The sequence below is a fragment of the Scyliorhinus canicula genome, chromosome 2 (genome assembly GCF_902713615.1).
Source record: "Scyliorhinus canicula chromosome 2, sScyCan1.1, whole genome shotgun sequence".
Taxonomy (NCBI): domain Eukaryota; kingdom Metazoa; phylum Chordata; class Chondrichthyes; order Carcharhiniformes; family Scyliorhinidae; genus Scyliorhinus; species Scyliorhinus canicula.
In genome coordinates, this window is record NC_052147.1 from 59,181,327 (window position 1) to 59,201,172 (window position 19,846).

The 19,846-nt window shown below is 40.9% G+C and overlaps 1 protein-coding gene across 2 annotated transcripts in view; it reads right to left on the bottom strand.

The window, feature by feature from the left end:
* Positions 1-5,838: 5,838 nt before the first annotated feature.
* The window catches only part of LOC119954237 (GTP cyclohydrolase 1-like), a 57,784-nt gene continuing 43,776 nt past the window's right edge, over positions 5,839-19,846 (bottom strand). The window contains exons 3-6 of one of the 2 annotated variants that reach the window (XM_038779324.1): positions 16,242-16,297; positions 13,187-13,218; positions 11,666-11,750; positions 5,839-7,177 (exon numbers count right to left, since the gene is read on the bottom strand). In XM_038779324.1, coding sequence (XP_038635252.1) covers positions 7,051-7,177; positions 11,666-11,750; positions 13,187-13,218; positions 16,242-16,297 — 300 coding nt within the window. In that variant the 3' untranslated portion in view covers positions 5,839-7,050. Of the gene's footprint in view, positions 7,178-11,665; positions 11,751-13,186; positions 13,219-15,464; positions 15,521-16,241; positions 16,298-19,846 lie in introns of both variants that reach the window. The other variant, XM_038779315.1, reaches the window with a different exon arrangement.

Sequence of the window (19,846 nt, forward strand, 5' to 3'; positions counted from 1 at the left end):
AGGCCGACAGCAGCAGCATCAATGCTGCTTGGATGTCTATGTCCTGCTACCAGTTCCCGTTCTGTGACGTGTGCCCGGACTTCCTGTTCTTCTGCCTTTATATCTCTCCCGTGCTCCCTCTAGTGCTTGCTCAGTTGTATTGCATCTACACAGATATACAATCACCACAGCCTTGAATGTTATGATGTGCCAAGTGCACATCCAGGTACTTTTTAAAGGATGCGAGGCAACCCGCCTCTACCACCCTCCAAGGCAGTGCATTCCAGACCGTCACCACTCTCTGGGTAAAAATGTTTTTCCTCAAATTGCCCCTAAACCTCCTGCCCCTCACCTTGAACTTGCACCTCTCGTACATGACCCTTTAACTAAGGGGAACAGCTGCTCCTGCCCCACCCTGTCCCTGCCCCTCATAAGCTTATATACCTCAATCAGGTCACCCCTCAATCTTCTCTGCTACAGCGAAACCAACCCAAGCCTATCCAACCTTTCTTCATAACTTAAATATTCCATCCCAGGCAGCATCCTGGTGAATCTCCTCTGCACCCCCTCCAGCGCAATCACATCCTTCCTATAATGTTGCGACCAGAATAGCACACAGCGCTGCCAGCTGTGGCCTCACCAAAGTTCTATACAACTCCAACACAACCTCCCTGCTTTTGTAATCTATGCCTCGATTGATAAAAGCCAAGTGTCCCATATGCCTTTTTCCCCATCTAAGTGAAGGCAAAAGCTGAGATGATGAAAATGGAAGCATTGGCACCGAATCTGCATTGCAGACTGACAGACCCAAACTCTGCATACTTCTGACACTCTCCACCACCTGTACGAACTCCCTCACTAAAATGGCATCCAGTGTGAGTTATACAGGAGGCGCATGTGAACAACGTGGACACCAATCAAGTACCACAGCTGCACTATTTCCACTATATCTATGGCCCTATGAGCTGAATTTTGCAACCATTATGTTAACACCATTCATGGTCTCACCTCTTAATCTGTAACATTTTGATGAAACCACGATTGTTGTAAAAATCTATCTGGTTCATTAATGTCCTTTAATCTTCCATCCTTACCTGGTCTGGCCTACATTCAGTGACACCCATATCCCATTAAGCCAACTCAGGCCTCTTGTGCAACCCTCCACGCCCTCTCACCGTCACTGTTCCTTCAGCAATTACCTCTTTAAACCTCCCTGCTTCCATAAAGTCCTCTTCTCCTTTATACCTCTTTTTAAAACTCACCTCTTTGAGCAGGCACCAATCCTAATATCTGTTCCTTTAGTATTGATTTTTGTCTTGTTACCCTACTGTGAACCACGATGGGACATTATTCTATATTACTGCCACAATATAAATCCAAGTTGTTGTAGAGAAGCAAATATTTCACAGTTCACATACCTAATTAATGCTTTAATCAGATTTGCTTGTAAACTGCTGATTCACTAGCAGATTACAACAGCCGACAGGTTTTGTGCAAAGCTAACCTCCCCTAACCCTGCCTCATGAATCGGAGTGAGACAGCCACTATCTTCACATTAAATCAGATCAAATAATCCAAAAATATCAAGGGAAGAACATTTCACAATGCCATAGTTTAAAATAAAACATTGTTAAATTTCCACAAAGAAATAAACTTTACGATGGTCAACTCATTAAAAATTTTAGGTTAAAGTAGATTAAATTGGTAGTGTCAATAATACTTTGTATAAACAACAGGGTATATTATATATACATTGTAATCTTTATTTGTGACTTTATTCAGTACAGTCCCTTATGTGCACTAAAATTAAATGCATTTCAAAAACAGAACAATTACAAAATGTGAGATTAAAACAAACATCGCCTCAGAAGATACAGCAAAGTCCAAGGCCACATTTTAATGCTAACGAACTCCAGGTTAATACACAACACCAGGGTTGCTCAGGACAACATACACTGAGTGTGGAATTCCACATACCTGAATTACATGTTTTTTCCCTACCTCAAACAGAAGGAACTTGTTTATAGTAAATTTGTATACAATTCAGGTCTACTATCTAGCTAAATAGATCAATTAAAAACATCCAGTGTTCCCTACACAAAATTGCACATCAACATTCTGAGCAATGCAGAATACAGTAGTATTCACTTGGGCACTGCAGAGTGCTAAAATGTCACACAGTCGGTACATGAAAATATAATTTACTTTCAAAATAAAGGATTATCAATGCACAGTAGAGTACACATTTAAGTAAATACACATTAATAAAGACATACACTTAAATGTTACATGAATATCATACATCGATCATAAAGCTTTTGGGGCATTCAGGTGCAATTTATCAAGAAATAATCTTACAGTAATCACTGTATAATGCTTAATCCTTCACTCTGAACGTCATCACTTGCCGATGTGCAAGTAGTCAGTGCCTGTACTAAACCCTTGCTGGCTCAAAGCATGAATCAATTAGAGAGAAAAACAAAACCACATTTAAAAAAACTTTGTTGATAAACCCTACATCGAACATTCATTCCTTCAAACAGAATTAACACTTCGCCCTCCATACATTATTGCACTTTTTAAAAGATATAAAGACAAATCAACTGCTGGGTGAACCTAATGCAACATCTGTCATCTATCAAACCATTTCAGATTTTCTTTGTTGCAATAAACTACTTAAATTAGTTGGGTCCTAAGTTGACATTTTTGTTGAGTAATCTGTTGGGAGCTATTTTTAAAAAGTAGACAAGAAGAAATTGCTTTCTTGAAAAAAAAAACGAATCTTCAATCATACACCACCATAGATACACATTGCATTCTGAATCCTTAGATAACACAGGACAGTATTCGACGCTCAAAGATAGTATTAATTTTAAAATAACTCGGATTGTGCGGCATGGTTGCACAGTGGTTAGCACTGCTGCCTCACAGAGCCAGGGACCAGGGTTCAATTCCGGCCTTGGTTATCTGTCTGTGTAAAGTTTGCACTTTCTCCCCATGTCTGTGTGGGTTTCCTCCTACAGTCCAAAGATGTACAGATTAGGTTGATTAGCCATGCTAAATTACTCCTTAGTGTCGAAAGATATGCAGGTTAGACTGGTTATGGAGATAGGGCGGGGTAGTGGACCTAGGCAGTGTGCTCTTTCAGAGGGTCGGTGCAGACTCGATGGTCCCAATGGCCTCCTTCTGCACTGTAGGGATTCTATAGTTCTATGATTCTGTACCTTAACAAAAACATTTTAACAGGCCAAATGGTCTCCTGTGCTAAACAATTCTGTGATTCTGTAAACTGGTGCATTCTCCATGGAAACGCCTCCAGCAGAGTCCACTTGCCAACCAATCAGCACTCTCTCCGTACAGTATTTTTGTTGATTTCCCTTGCATTCTTGTGAATGTTCTGACAAGTGCAAGACAAAAAGCTTCGACAATAAAAGCATTTTGACTGCGATGCTCAAGATCTGTACTATCAAATGACTAAGTAATTAATTTTAATACTTGCAAATAAACTTGGGAGAAAAATTATTTCTGAGGAATAGTTAAGCATTTAGTATGCATCATGTCTCACGAACCTTGAAATAATTCTGAGCAAATATTAGTGTACAACTGCCTGATGGGTTTCTCAAAAAATTCTTTGCCTGCTATTTTAACATAGGCATTAACTTGGTCATGTTTAAAAAGCAGGCAGCGAAGGAATTCCATTCAAATGTGTGAAGCATGTTAATATTCACAGCATGCAATCTCAAAGTCCTAGTTACACTCAGATTCTGCTAGATCTTTGGTTAACAATGACCCATTTAAACACTGATAATTAAATATTTAATTAAATTGCCTTGCCACCAGGTAAACTAAGTATATGCATGGTACAATGCATCAGATTCAGCAATTCAAGTTGTCTGAAAGACGGCTGAAATTTGCCGTAGCAAAAAAAAGAGAAAATGACCTAAATTTAGTCATTCATATTTTTGCTGCAAAATAAGTCTTTTTTTTTCAGTTAAATTCTCCATACATCACTTGTAAATTAGTGAATATTAACAGAAAACTGCCAGGCACATTTATTTCCAGGTTATTTTCAGCATTCCTTGACCTATGCATGTCAACTTTAACCCAACTTGCCCCATGATTTTATTTTCTCCTTCTGTGGTAGCAGGTAAATTATTGTGTTTTTATTTCATAGAGGGTTGGGAGGTTATGGAATGATTCAGGGACCACGTTACCATTTAACACTATGTTAGGCAGGTGATTTATAGGTGAATGGGGCAGATGCAGGATTATGACTCAGCATAAACAAACAAGTCGAACCGTTTCCAGTTTCTAATTTAGCCAATGGAATGTTGAACTATGTTGCCAATCAGTATTACAGAAATTAAAGGGCAACATAGTTATACAATTCACTCGTCAGGCCACATCTTGAGCCCTGTGACAAATCTTGGTCATGGAGACAGAAAGGTGATAGAAGGGCCATGCTGTCCAATACATGGAATGGTCTCTTAGATCAAACAATCAAAAATGCTAGAATCCCTCAAATTGACATTAGGAACTCTCCCTGAATGGATTTTTGGGAGAGAACCCTTGTCCTTTCCATCGGTTTGCTGTTTAGTTGGTTGGGCTATCATACAACTTTCTTGTCCATATATTATGTCCTGGATTTAAGGTCAGGTAGCATTTGTCCTTAATTAATTTGGATGACAAACTCAATTCAAATTCATTAAATGTTGCAACCTACATCAAATTAGAAAGGGCAGTGGGATCGAAGGAGTCAGAACACTGATTATAGAGTGCGGATGACAAATAGAAGAGGGAAAAACAGCGTTAGATTAAATTAAATACAAATGTAAAAGGCTGCACAATCTGGGAACGGAATTGAAATTATTAAAAGATGAAAATGAGAGAGACCTGTAGTCATGGTAGCCTCAACACTGAGCATGTCCAAACACTACAGAGAAGCAATTAAGGCTTGGGGGGGAAAAAAAGAGCGAGAGAAATTTGTGGGTGGTATAAAAGCACAAGACCCAACAAATAACTGAGGGTAAAAGAAAGCTGCAAGAGAACATTGATGAGATGGTGGAATGGGCAAGAAAATGGCAACGGGAATTCAATGTCTGTAAATATGACGTGGTCCACTTTGGTTAAACGAAAAAATGTAATACTTTACTTTTAATTGGGAAAATGCCAGATGATGTGCAAGAGCAGAGGGATTTTGGTTTATATTAGTAGCACCTTGCGTCGATAAGTTAATTGTAAAAGAAAAGGTAATAGAATATTGGGTTTGATAGTGAAAGATATAGAATATAAAGTTTAAGATGGCAAATCTAGTTAAGCCTTTGCAAAACCATAGTGACTGTCTTCTATGCAACTTTCAAATCCATGTTACAGGAACGGTGATGAGGCATTGGAGACTGCGCTGCATGGAAAATGCCACTTGGTACGAGGAAATACAAAATAATCAGGAAAGACTTGAACATTTGGACCTGTTTAGAGAGAGGAGATTATAAATTAGGATTAAGGGATTTTTTTTTTTTTTATTTTTTTTTTTTTTAAATTTAGATTACCCAATTATTTTTTCCAATTAAGGGGCAATTTAGTGTGGCCAATCCACCTTCTCTGCACATTTTTGGGTTGTGGGGGCGAAACCCACGCAGACACGGGGAGAATGTGCAAACTCCACACGGACAGTGACCCAGAGCCGGGATCGAACCTGGGACCTCAGCGCCGTGAGGCGGTTGTGCTAACCACTAGGCCACCGTGCTGCCCAGGATTAAGGGATTTGATAGAGATGTCCAAAATTATGAAGGGAATGGGGAGATTGTCTCCATTGGTTGAGGGATAAGATTAAATGCAATAGATTTAGGACAAATAACAGGTAAATAATTGTGTTTTTATTTCACAGAGGGCTGGGAGGCTATGGATTGAATCAGGGACCACGTTAACATTTAACAATACGTTAAGCAGGTGATTTACGGGTGAATGGGGCAGACTCACCATAAACATGAACACAAACCAGTCGAACCATTTCCAGTTTATAATTTAGCCAATGGAATGTTGAACTATGTTGCCAATCAGTATTACAGAAATTAAAGGACGACATTAGTTATACAATTCTCTCGTCAGCCCACATCTTAAGCCCTGTGTAAATTCTTGGTCATGGACGCAGAAGGGTGACAGAAGAGCCAGGCTGTCCAATACATGGAATGGTCTCTTAGATCAAACAGTGGAGTCAAAAATCCTAGCATCATTAAGGACCAATTGGCAACCCTAATTTTAGAGTCATTCTGGATGGATAAAGTCAGATGGCAGATTGACCTCCCGCATTCCTAATTATCTTTTGATAAATAAAGAAATTTTGATTTGATCAAGCCAAGGTACCTCCTTTCTGTACAGATTTGTTTAGCCACTCTGAAGCAAACAACAGTATTGAAAGGGTCTGGCTTGATCTGCTGAAATTAATTCGTCAGCGGAGTCGAGTCAGAACTCCATACATAAAGAATTCACCAGCTCAACACACCAGCAGCACTTTCACAGTCAGCACTTCAAATTCTGCAGTTATCAACTCAAAATCAGCAGAAGCACTGTTCGATGCCGATAAGAAAAATAAATTAAATCTCAACCATGCAAAGTGTGCACAATGTGAGATGAATGAAGCATTTAGTGAAAATTCAGAACCACTTGGAATTTTTCCCGGTTCCACAGTCTGTTAGACGTGAAGAAGAAAGTATTTTAGTGTTGGTTAATGGCTACAAGTCCGTAGGTTTGTATAAATGTTCTGAGAAATCCGCCATTTGCTTAAGTGCATCAAATACCAACCAATTGGTTACAAGGCATAAAAGCTGTGAAACTACAATATGGTAGCGTTCTGAGAAATTCATTACAGCCACATATTAAACACTTTAAGGACAGAAACTATTTGTTACAAGTATATTGGCATAGCCCAACGTACATTACTATTAACAATTTGATATTTTTCCATCAGTCTGAATACTGAATCTACACGTACGACAGAATACAAACTAGTAAAAACAATTAAAACATGTACTGCACATCTAAAAGCAGCCTGTTCCGTCCAGAACACGGTTTTCAGTTCCTAATAAGAGTCAGAAACTCTTCACGGGTCTTTGGGTCTTCCCGGAAAACACCTAGCATAGTGCTGGTTACAGTTTTACTGTTCATCTTTTGCACTCCCCTCATCACCATGCACATGTGTCTGCAACGTAAAAGATGATAGAAACAAGTTTGTTGACGTTATTCTCTACCTCATTTGTTTTCAGACATTTCAGAATGGTCTGCTGTATACTGGGTTTGGAGCAACTTTGTTTGGCACCCCATTCACAATTACAAATATCTATTTTCAATCAGCCTTCAGTTTATATTTAACTCCCAACTTCTGACGCGCACAGTCTTCTGAAACCAAGCCAATATTTTTCTAAGCTCCAAATCTCCAGCCCATGTCTGAGCGCAGCCATCCAACCGTGAAGCTGTTTTGCCATTGTTCTACACCTCTGCTCTCCCCATTCCCATTGTCTTTTCCTCACCTCGCTCTCCCTCCTTCCAAGTTACCCAGCCACATCAACTTCCTTGGATTCTCTCCCTCTCTTCCCAATTTCTCCTCCTCCCCCCCCCTCCCCCCATCTCTTCTTCCCTCCTCGCTGCTCTCTTCCAATTCCCCCCCCCCCCCCCCCCCCGCATGCCCAATTCTTTCTCCATCTCTTCTTCTCCATCCTTTCCTTCTCCTCATTTCCACCATTCATCTGCTTCCTCCTTCTCTTCCCTGTGGTTCAATTCAATTATCCTCCAGGTGAGTTCTTGCAGGGGGCAGCTACAGCCCAGAGGGCCCAAATGGCTTCCCTGTGTGCTGCAACCATTCCATCTCCAAGGTTTACATCAGATGTGTGATGGAATAGTGTCCACTGACCAAGACGGATGAAGCTGCAACATACAGAACTCAGCATCCTGCAGGGCACAGCAGTGTCCCAGCCTCATTACCCACTTCTTCCACCACTCACACATTATGACTGTAGGATGTGCAAGCTAAAGAACGCACTGCAAAAATTCAGCTTTCCCCTGTCTTGTAACCTCACTGAGAATTACTGAAGCACCATTGATGCTACATCCTCCTCCAAGCCACATCTATTTCTTCTCTGCTATTGGATAAATATCTTGGAATTACCTACCAATGCTGCAGGATATTGGAAAAGAGAAGTCCCTGTTGTGTTATGTACTCTGGGATAACACAGGCTGCAACTGGATGCAGCTTTGACCAAAAGATACTCCAGACTTTGAAGTAAGTTCAATGTGATTTATTGAACCATTAGCACAGTTCTCTATGAGTTCGACTCTCCTGCTAATCTTGCTAATCTTGCTATAGTAACTTAGTCTAACTAACCAGTCTACTCTAAGCCACGTGGTGGGTGTGATGCTTCTGATCTGCCCCGGTCCTACTCTCTAAGTGTCGCCTGTGGAAAGAGACAGACCATGTGTGCCCTGTCCTTATATATGGGTTGTGTAATGCCCCCTTGTGGTAATGTCACCTCTGGGTGTCTTGACTGCCCATTGGCCGTTCCTATTCTTTGTGTTCATTAGCTGTATGTCTGCATGTCATGACGTCTATGGTGCTCCCTCTAGTGTATTAAATTAACCCTTTGTGTACTTAGTGATACATATCACCACAGGCACATCAATGCCTTCTCAGGAATATTAAGCAAGCCAATATATGCGGCTGTATATATATATATATATATATATATATTTGAAGAGTGCACCCACACCACATTCACATGGTTATAATATTACATCGGGGATTGGATTTCAGTTTCATCTCGACATTTATTAATGCGTTCATTACCTCTAGACTCGACTATTGCAACGCACTCCTGGCTGGTCTCTCACATTCTACCCTCTGCAGAATGTCTTCCAAAACTTTGTTCCCTGCGTCTTATATCACAAAAGACCCCATTCCCCTATCACCCCTATTCTCGCCATTGGCTCCAAGTCAAGCAATGTCTTGAATTTAAATTCTCAATCTTGGTTTCAAAACCATCAGTGGTAGAGAAACAGCTAGAATCTTATTGTAACAGGTGTAATATCCGGTCAGTTAGAAATTTATGACAGGATTGGCAAAGTCTATATGGATTTATCAAATGGGAATAATGTTTGAAAAACCTGTTGAGAGATTTTGGAGGAGGCTAGAAGCAGAATAGATAAGGGAGGACCAGTAGATGTGCAGTATTTGGATTTTCAAATGGCTTTTGATAAGATCCCATGCAAGAGGTTAGTCAAGAGAATTAGAGCATGTGGGATTTGGGGTAATATACTAGCATGGATTAAGAACGGGTTAACAGACACAAAACAGAGAGTAGGAATAAATTAGTTATTCTCAGTTTGAGAAGCTGTGACTGGTGGGGTGCCACAAGGATCAGTGTTTGGACTCCAGTTATTACAGTTTCTATCAGTGACCGCATGTAATCTTTCCAAGTTTGCCGATGACAAAATTAAGTGGCACTGTGAGTCGTGAGTAGAATGCAAAGAGGCTTGGAGGGGGATCTGGATTGGCTAAGTGAGGGAGCAAAAGCACGGCAGGTGGAATACAATGTAGAAAAATGTTAAGGTAAAACAAAATTGCAGATTATTTCTCGTGTGCGAGGTTGGGGCTGATACAGCTGAAGGTGGTGTATAGAGCACACTTTACAAGGCCGAGGAAGAGTTGGCTCTTTGAGGGGGTAGAAGATGTGTGTGAACACTGAAGGGGGGCCCCACAAACCACATTTCATATGTTTTAGTCCTGTCCAAAACTGGAGGATTACTGGAAGGAGATTTTTAGGGCAATCTCTAAATTGGTGCACGTGAAACTGGACCTGGGCCCTCTGGAGGCCATATTCGGGGTGTCGGACCAGCCGGGGTTGGAAACGGGCGCGGAGGCAGATGTTGTAGCCTTCGCCTCGTTGATCGCCCGAAGGCGGATCCTGCTAGGCTGGAGATTAACCTCTCCACCCTGTGCCCTGGCGTGGCGGGGGTACCTGCTGGAATTCTTGATGCTTGAAAAGATCAAATTTGAACTGAGGGGAAGGATGGAGAGATTCTAAAATTCATGGGCTTTATTCATTATGCACTTTTGAGAATTGGATCACATTGAACATTAGGGGGGTTGGGGGCTGGGAGGGTTGGGGGGAGGGGGACTGTATGTGTTAATGGTGACTATGGGTGATTCCCGATTCCTTTTTGTCATTTGTTTATGTTAACATGCGGGCTGATGTTTGCTGGTTTGGTGGGAGGATGGGATCGTTGTTATTGATATGGGGATTGACATTACATTTGTTATTGATTATTGTTTATTGTTGGGTGTAAATTTGGGAGAAAATGTGAAAGAGGAGGAGAATAATAAAAAACAATTTTTAATGCAGATTATTTAATCAATTACGAGAGCAGTATTGCTGTCCAAAGAGACCTGGGCCTCCTTGTTCATGAGTCACTGAAAGTTAACATGCACGTGCGGCAAATGGTATGTTGGCCTTTATTGCAAGAAGAATGGAGTATAGGAGTAAAGATGTCTTGCTGCAATTGCATGGACCTTGGTGAGGCCGCAGCTGGAGCATTGTGCAGTTTACTCCTCTTACGTAAGGAAGGACATATTGGCCATCAAAAGTTCACTTAACTGATTCGTGGGATGGTGGGATTGTCCTATGAGGAGAGGTTGAGGAGACTGGGCATGCATTCGCTCAAGTTTAGAAGAACGAGAGGTAATCTCTCGACAAGGTAGAGGCAGGGAGGGTGTTTCCCCAGGCTGGAGGGAATCTAGAACGAGGGGATACAATCTCAGAATAAGAGATAGGCCATTTAAGATTGAGATAAGGAAGAATTTCTTCCCTCAGAGAGTGGTGAATCTTTGGAATTCTCTACTCCAGAGAAGCTGTGGAAGCTCAATCACTGAGTGTGTTCAAGACAGAGATCAATACATTTTTACATAGTATAGACATTCAGGGATATAGGGATAATGCAGTTGAGGTAGCAGATCAGCCATGATCTAGTCAAATGGCAGAGCAGGCTCAAGGGGCCAAATGTCCTACTCTGCTCTTATTTCCTGTGTTCCATGGCCTCACCCCTCCTCCTCTGTGTAATCTCCTCCTGACCACAACCCTCTGAGAAATCAGCACTTCCCTAATTTTGGCCTCTTGTGCTTCCCCAATTTTAAATGTTCCATGATTGTTTTCTGAGTCTATACTTGTCTATGTCGCAAACTCTGGAATATTCTCACTTCACCCGTCGGCTTCACTTTCCTCCTTTAAGACGCTCTTCAAAACCAAACTCTTTGACCAAGCTTTTGGCAATCTGATCTAATGTTTCCTTATGGGGCTTGGTGCCATTCTTCATAGTCAGACTACTATATTGGGCCTATGAAGCACCTTGGGTCTGTTTATGTTAAAGGTGCCACATAAATATAGGCCGTCGCTATTATTTCCAGCACTGCTCTCAACTATATACCCTCAATTTGTTATTTGTTACATTAAACCAGCAAACCTTATAAACTATTCATACTTTTCTAGTTTTAAAAAATACATATTTTTATATACTTTTCTATCTTTGATAATGACCAAGTTAAAAAGGTGTTAATTTTTTTAAATTGCACTGAATTAAAAATTATTCAAAAGAACAAAACATTGGGTTAGTTTTGCAAAGTTAATTTGGTTTCAAAACTCACGTGGCTTCAATAACAACTCCCACCCCGGCAGGCTGTAAGGCTTCAGTGATCGCTTTAGCAATTTGTTTGGTGAGACGCTCTTGTACTGTTGACAGCATAAGAAAAGAGATCACAATTAATGGCCGAGTGAAGATGGGAAATTACTACACCATTTAATTGCGTTTTCAATATTATATCAATAAAAATAAATTAAAGGGCAATTTAGCATGGTCAGTCCACCTGCCCTGCACATCTTTGGGTTGTGGGGGTGAAACCCACGCAAACACGGGGAGAAAGCGCAAACTCCAGACAGACAGTGACCTGGGGTCGGGATCAAACCCGGGTCCTCAAAGAATGAGGCAGCAGCGCTAATCATTGTGCCACCATGCTGCCCAATGACAATAAATCTATGACTGTTGGTAGGGTGAACCTAGGTAGAGTGAGATCACCATCTCTCCGTTCATTTTCCATACTCGCTCTATATTCTCACTGCTTCACTCATCAGACTTGTATCTCTGTTTATCGTCAGTTTTTTTTTTCTCTATCTAGATATCTTTCACACCGTTTCTTCTCTCTTGTATGCTTCCCCCAGTCTCGTGAGAGTCTCTCACACTACCTTCCATTCCTGGGGCTGTATTTCCGTTAAGGTGATGGGTAGTGGGAGTCAGGAACTTTCCTGACCCTACAAACTCAGCACCATTAAGGAGGCATCTGCCCTCCCAATTTTGTGTCGGAGTGGTGTGGCAGGATGGAATCGGGCCCACTGTATTTAGGAGACAGGCCTGAGGTGGCAATGGAGGCAGATAGATGACGAGGCTGGCAGGTAGGAAAACCTGCCACCAGTTACTGGAACATCAGCCCTGTTGTAATCATGACGGTCAGTCCCTCAAGCCATGACTCCCCTTCACCCAACCCCATTCCACCGAATGTCTCCTGTGCCCCCTCCACAGCCCCCATGCAACCTCTTTACCCACTCTCCCACATCTACCATGTACAGAACCAATGAACCATTGTGAGGTCAGATTCTGAAACGGATAACATAAGCAGAAGTTTTGATAATCTCCTTTGAAGAAAAACTGTTCAGCAGGCAACCTCTTATGAACTCCCTTCAAGTTGTGTAAACATTACATGCCGAGCTCATCGAATTAGTCATTATTGGAGTTCAGCCAAACATTCATAGTGAAGCCATGTGGGGGGGGAAATAACAGATGTTTGCTTCTGTTGATACAGTTGCCAGATGGCTACATAATAAATGTCTGGTTGAGCTCAAAGAATGACTAATCCAATTAGGTCAGTAGGCAAGGCTTACACAGTTTAAAGGGAGTACAAGCTTTGTTTGATTGACTGTTCAACGCCTCGGTGTTTATTTACAGAAGATTAAGATCTGAAGCAGATAAAAGCTCTTCAAAATTGAGACTATGAATGACTCTGATTAACAGCTTTATGAGAAATTAAGAGTAATTATCGGTATTAGACAAAGATCACACTTAAAATAGGACTAGAATGATTTAAGAATGCAAATAAATAATATTTAACACTTACCTTGGAGTCTCCGACTGTAGATTTCAACAATCCTGAAAAAAAAGGTCATGTGCTTTATTTAAATGAGTATGAAAAGCTGGGGAAATATTTCAATATCTTGTGACAAGCAAAACTCCTTCTTTTACCCAATTATTCCTAAATGTTCAGCATCAAAATTGATTCAGCTGCTGCGGTTACGTTAAGGTTCTGATTATTTCTCTATAATGTCCGTCGTTTGAGATAAACTGGCATTGCAATCCACATGTAAAGATTGGAAGCAGTTCAGAGAAGGTTTATTAGACTAATACCTGCAATGGGCATGTTGTTGTACGAGGAAAGGTTGGATTGCCTAGGCCTGTATGTGCTGGAGTAAGAGCGACTTGATTGAAACTTCGGAGCTCCTGATGGGTCGTGACAGGGTGTACATGGAACATATGTTTCTCCTTGTGGGAGAATCTAAAACTAAGGGTCACTGTTTAATAACATGCGTTAAACCGATTTAAGACAGATTGAGGGGAAAAAATTATTAGGGCAGAGTGCCTTTGGCATGCCCTTCCTGACAAATTGGTGGAAGCAGTGTTATTGAACATGTTTAAAGCAGAGGTAGATAGATACTTGATAAACAAGGGGGTGAAAGGTTATCGGGGCTAGGCAGGAATGTGGGGTTGAGATTACGATCAAATCAGCCACAAATTATTGAATAGCAGCAGGCTCGAGGGGCCGAGCGGTCTACTCCTGCTCCTAATTTCCAAGGCTCATATTATCCTATAACGTGTTTCCATTGTGTGGCCAAAGAACAGAAATGTTGCAGCAACAGATCGACTTTGTGCAGTAACGGAGTCAAGAGCATTTTCATTCTCCTATTTGATCCGCTAGGTGAATTTTCATGTTCATGGAAGCGCACATGTCTCTGTCCTGAAGGTAATATAAAAGGTCAGTGTTACACGTATGCTCAGCAGCAAGAGAAGACATTTAAATGTGGAGATAGTTTCTTTTTTTTTAACAAGACAATCTTGCTGCAGGCCAAGTAACCTCGACCTGTGGTAGAGTATTTCCACTATAAACTAATCTAATTAATATCCTTCAACTATATCGGGATCATAAAAAATATTTCAGTCTTAAATTTGAACAAGTAAATTAAGGAACTACATGACTTTTTAAAAAACAAAACAAAATAACAATCCAACAAACTTGGACATTTTATATACTAACCAATCAGATTTATATTTTTTTCTAATTTCTGGAGTCAGAGTGTTTTTTCCAAGCCAGGGAAGAACAACATTGTTTGACTGTGATTAAGTAAAATTATGTTTGATTAGTTAAGAGCTGCGGGTGTACGTTATTTGTCACACTTGTCAGATGTAATCACATTTAAATAATCAGCTTATGTTTACTTAGCGTGGGTCAATCCAGAGTCATGTTTGGAATCCACTGTAAAATGTACATACATAGGCAAGGAGGCTTAAACAGGATCCAACTGAGTTGCAACATGATGAATATTTTGATTTTAAAGCTGACTGCCAGTAAATACCTCCTGCCTTCCTTGACCAGTAATGGTATACATTTGTGCGGCACACGCAATTAGTCTAATCGCAACTAAGGTAACACCTAGTAAATAGGCCATGTATTTGTGAAAGGTATACAAACCTGTGGGGGGGGGGGGGGGGGGGGGGGGGGTCATAGAAAAACCATGAAAAGGGAGTCCGGCATAATAATAGAGGTTGCAATTTAAACCTCTTAGTCATTTTGTTCAATACCCAGAAAATGAATTGTAAAGGCCATGCAATTATCTGCTTAAAAATGTCACTAAACTAGCAAGTCACAAATCTCATCAATATATGCAGTCTTTCTCACCTCGCAAGGCGAACAAGTTTAAATGGCAAATCTAGCAATACACAACTGCATTAATAATAGATTTGCGATTATTAATAGAGCATCAGCTTGTTTTAGATTTTTGTAACACCCTTTGTAAAGCTAAATATGCCAAAGAGGAATCTGACTAGAAATGACTTATTCAGAATAAAACTGACCAAAGAAAGATGCAAGATGTACCTAAATGCAGCTTAAAGTTATTTGCCTAAATAGGTTTTTTAAAAATTATAATTCATGAGGAATATGCTCTTTGATCATTATGTAAAGATTAATAACTTTCTTGCAGACATTTGTAACATGCATTTTCCTCCATCTTTTTCAGTAAAATTTAAATATAGCAATTTAAGATTTAAAATGAGAAGAAAAGCCGTTGATCTGGAGTAGCTGCACCCTAATTGACCCTCAGCCATAGCCAATCAGAACTTACCTGGCGAGCTTGCTGAGACCAAGGAGTCGTTTTTCAGGTAGATAACCTATATGTACCTACAGGATGGAAAGAAAACATTGACTACACCTGACCACACACAGAAGGGACCGAGAACATTCTCAGCCAGGTCAAAATTGAAGTATCTGTCGACAAGAGAGATGCTGACATTTTCTGATGGGTCCCGAATCAGTATGAGGCCAAATGTGTGCAATGGGATGACCATGCAATCGGAAGCAGCCTTTTGGAATAAATAGCAAGCTGTGAGTAACACGGCTTCAGGGGAAACTGCTCATTCAACAACAAGGCAATGAACTAAACTACACAGAGTCTGATTTTCTAAAGCTAGCAGTAGCCAGTGCTGTATAATCTCAAGTCTTTGGCAAAACAGTCATTGCAAAAAGATCCCAGTAATACAATTGTTTTTTGCATCCAGGGCAGTGACACATGGCCATATGGATACATTTTGAGCACACCATTGTGTCATAATATTCACCATGAGAAATGACCAAAATAAGATCAAATTTGATTTAGAAAGAAAATTGACAGACACACATGCACCGTATTGCAGTAGCTTTAGTGTTAGTCTTCTATCTTTCGTCTAACCAAAGACTTAGGGTATTGCTACAGATAACAACAGTATGAGAAATGCAGCCTATTGTTTCATTGGGTGCAATCTCCAGTCCAGTCTGGAGTAATGGGCACTCAAATGAAACAACAGTGTCTATCAGCCCCCATCTGTTGTATCTGTCTCTGTCACAGGCACTTGAACCTAGTTACCTGGCTAACTTGCTCACTCCTATAACTTTTCTGTTTGGTAAATAACCAATTGAAACCTGAAAAAAAGGAGACAATTTCAAAGTCAAAGAGTTCTTTGTTTAACAGGTGAAATTAGTAAGGGATTGTGAACATGATATATATAATTGAGGAAAAGATCAAATAAATTTCTTTGCACTTCAGCATGATTGATCTTTGTCCAAGGGAGCTTAATATGTTTTTTTTTTAAAAGGGGTAAACTCAACAGGTTAGTCATTTATTTGCTTATTTTAAATCCTCCATTTTCTATCAGTTCCAGTAAAATGAGGTGACATAAAAACAGGGCACAGCTCAAGGCAACTACATTTAAAGGCAGATTTCTTCAACTTTGACTCGGTAGTAGCTGCAGACATAGAAAGATCTGAACAAATAACTCTGTCATGCTAAAGACCAAGATAAGACATTGCCCTCAGCCTGGAGCACAGATTCGACCAATAATTCAGCTTCAGAAAGTTACAGCAACTTTGCATAGGGGCACCTGAGTTGAACAACAACCCTCCAGTACACAATTTATTTATAACTATTTATTTTTTTAAATTTATTTTTTAATAAATTTAGAATACCCAATTCATTTTTTCCAATTAAGGGGCAATTTAGCGTGGCCAATCCACCTAGCCTGCACATCTTTTGGGTTACATAGATAGAATTTACAGTGCAGAAGGAGGCCATTCGGCCCATCGTGTCTGCACCGGCTCTTGGAAAGAGCACCCTACCCAAGGTCAACACCTCCACCCTATCCCCATAACCCAGTAATCCCACCTAACACTAAGGGCAATTTTGGACACTAAGGGCAATTTATCATGGCCAATCCACCTAACCCGCACATCTTTGGACTGTGGGAGGAAACCGGAGCACCCGGAGGAAACCCACGCACACACGGGGAGGATGTGCAAACTCCACACGGACAGTGACCCAGAGCCGGGATCGAACCTGGGACCTCGGCGCCGTGAGGCAGCAGGGCTAATCCTCTGCGCCACCGTGCTGCCCTTTATAACTATTTATAAAGATCACCCTGGTAACTCCAGTGTAGTAGGTCAACACAGAGGCCAAAAAAAAAACAGAGGAATGAGAAATAATGAGGAATGGGCGGCAATGTAGCACAGTGGTTAGCACTGTTGCCTTACATTGCCAGGGTCCCAGGTTCGATTCCCGGCTTGGGTCACTGTCTGTGCAGAGTCTGTCCGTTCTCCTTGTTTGCAGGGGTTTCCTCCGGGTGTTCCGGTTTCCTCCCACAAGTCCCGAAAGACGCGCTGTTAGGCAATTTGGACATTCTGAATTCTCCCTCTGTGTACCCGAACAGGTGCCAAAATGTGGCGATGAGGGGCTTTTCACAGTAAATTCATTTCAGTGTTAATGTAAGCCTACTTGTGGCAATAAAGATTATTATTCTGAATACTTTTAACAAGGTATTCTGAATAACTGAGGTGAGAAGCACTAAGGAAATTGTGATGGAATGAAACACGACAATCCGTTCTGTTTAAATTTCAACTATTCTTCCACTTCAACAATATAATTGCTGGTCTATTGTTTGGGATGGTCAATCAAGCATAAAGCAGTTAAAGATTGAGACAAGTTAAACCCTTTAAATTTACTATACCAACCTGAAATCCCTGCTGGGAGTGGGTGTGGCAAGGATATTAACGCTTCTGTCTAACTTTTCTTTTAAATCGAAGGAAATCACAGTTTATGAATAATCCGGCCATGTAATTCTGCATTTAAAAATGTCAGGAACATTGCAGCCAACTGGCCAATTTTACCCACATCAGGTTTGAGAGAACACGCCTAAACCCTTCAAAACAAAGATCTGCACTCAGATATGTCCCAGTACAAGATATTATCCAGAGAGAGGGGCATTTAATACCTAAAAATCAAAACCTTTTCTAATTCCTTTCACTTATAGCTTATACCATGTAATGACTGCAGTCAAACATGGTCTGCCACGTTGCTGCTGCCAATCAGAGAGATTTTTTTTTAAAGATTGGCATTTTATACCATGTAACAAATACTGTATTGTTCTGCTGCTAAAATACAGCTGGGAGCCACATAATGTGTCCCATTAAGGCTTCAAGATTAATTGAGTATCTTCCGGTGTCAATGTTACAGATCTCCAGGTCTGCAAGAAGCCAGATTGGCACTCTTTTTGTAACGTGCAACTCCTGAAGTCAAATAGATTGAATTTACTGTTGGTGAGGAAGTTTCTCTGCACATTCAGCCCACCAAGCGTAACTCAGGACTTTATTTGTCTGCGGGATATCTGAAGTGCGATGGACACATGTCAAACTGACTTGTGTTTAGGGATGAATATTGTGCGTTAGTTTAACATCAATGCAACACATCTTGGTATAAAAACATTAATCATTAGCTCAGAAAGATTCACTGCTTCAATTGTGTACACAGCTAAGCACCGTTTCAATCCCAGTGTTGTACGTTTTGTTGCAGTTATTTCCAGGAAATAGACCCCTATTAATAAAGGCGATGGCATTTGAGGGAGAATAATGTAAAACTGAATCATTTAGCCAAGCATGGAGAGTAGGATTATAAAAGATAACACAACATTAAAACATATTTTGACCATGAAGTGAAGCGATAATTTCCATAGAATCCCAACAGTACAGAATGAGGCCATTCGGCCCATTAAGTCTACACCGACCCTTCAAAAGAGCACTCTACCTAGGCTCACTTCTCTGCCCTATCTGGGTAACCTTGCATTGATCATAGCCAATACACCTAACCTGCACATTTTTGGACTGTGGGACTGTGCATGTTCTTGATAAGTACGTACCAGTCAGGCAGGGAGGAAGGGGTCGAGCGAGGGAACCGTGGTTTACCAAAGAAGTGGAATCTCTTGTTAAGAGGAAGAAGGAGGCCTATGTGAAGATGAGGCGTGAAGTTTCAGTTGGGGCGCTTGATAGTTACAAGGAAGCGAGGAAGGATCTAAAGAGAGAGCTGAGACGAGCAAGGAGGGGACATGAGAAGTCTTTGGCAGGTAGGATCAAGGAAAACCCAAAAGCTTTCTATAGGTATGTCAGGAATAAAAGAATGACTAGGGTAAGAGTAGGGCCAGTCAAGGACAGTGGTGGGAAGTTGTGTGTGGAGGCTGAGGAGATAAGCGAGATACTAAATGAATACTTTTCGTCAGTATTCACTCAAGAAAAAGATAATATTGTGGAGGAGAATGCTGAGACCCAGGCTATTAAATTAGATGGCATTGAGGTGCGTAGGGAAGAAGTGTTGGCAATTCTGGACAAGGTGAAAATAGATAAGTCCCCGGGGCCGGATGGGATTTATCCTAGGATTCTCTGGGAAGCCAGGGAAGAGATTGCTGAGCCTTTGGCTTTAATTTTTAGGTCATCATTGGCTACAGGAACAGTGCCAGAGGACTGGAGGATAGCAAATGTGGTCCCTTTGTTCAAGAAGGGGAGTAGAGATAACCCCGGTAACTATAGGCCGGTGAGCCTAACGTCTGTGGTGGGTAAAGTCTTGGAGAGGATTATAAAAGATACGATTTATAATCATCTGGATAGAAATAATATGATTAGGGATAGTCAGCATGGTTTTGTGAAGGGTAG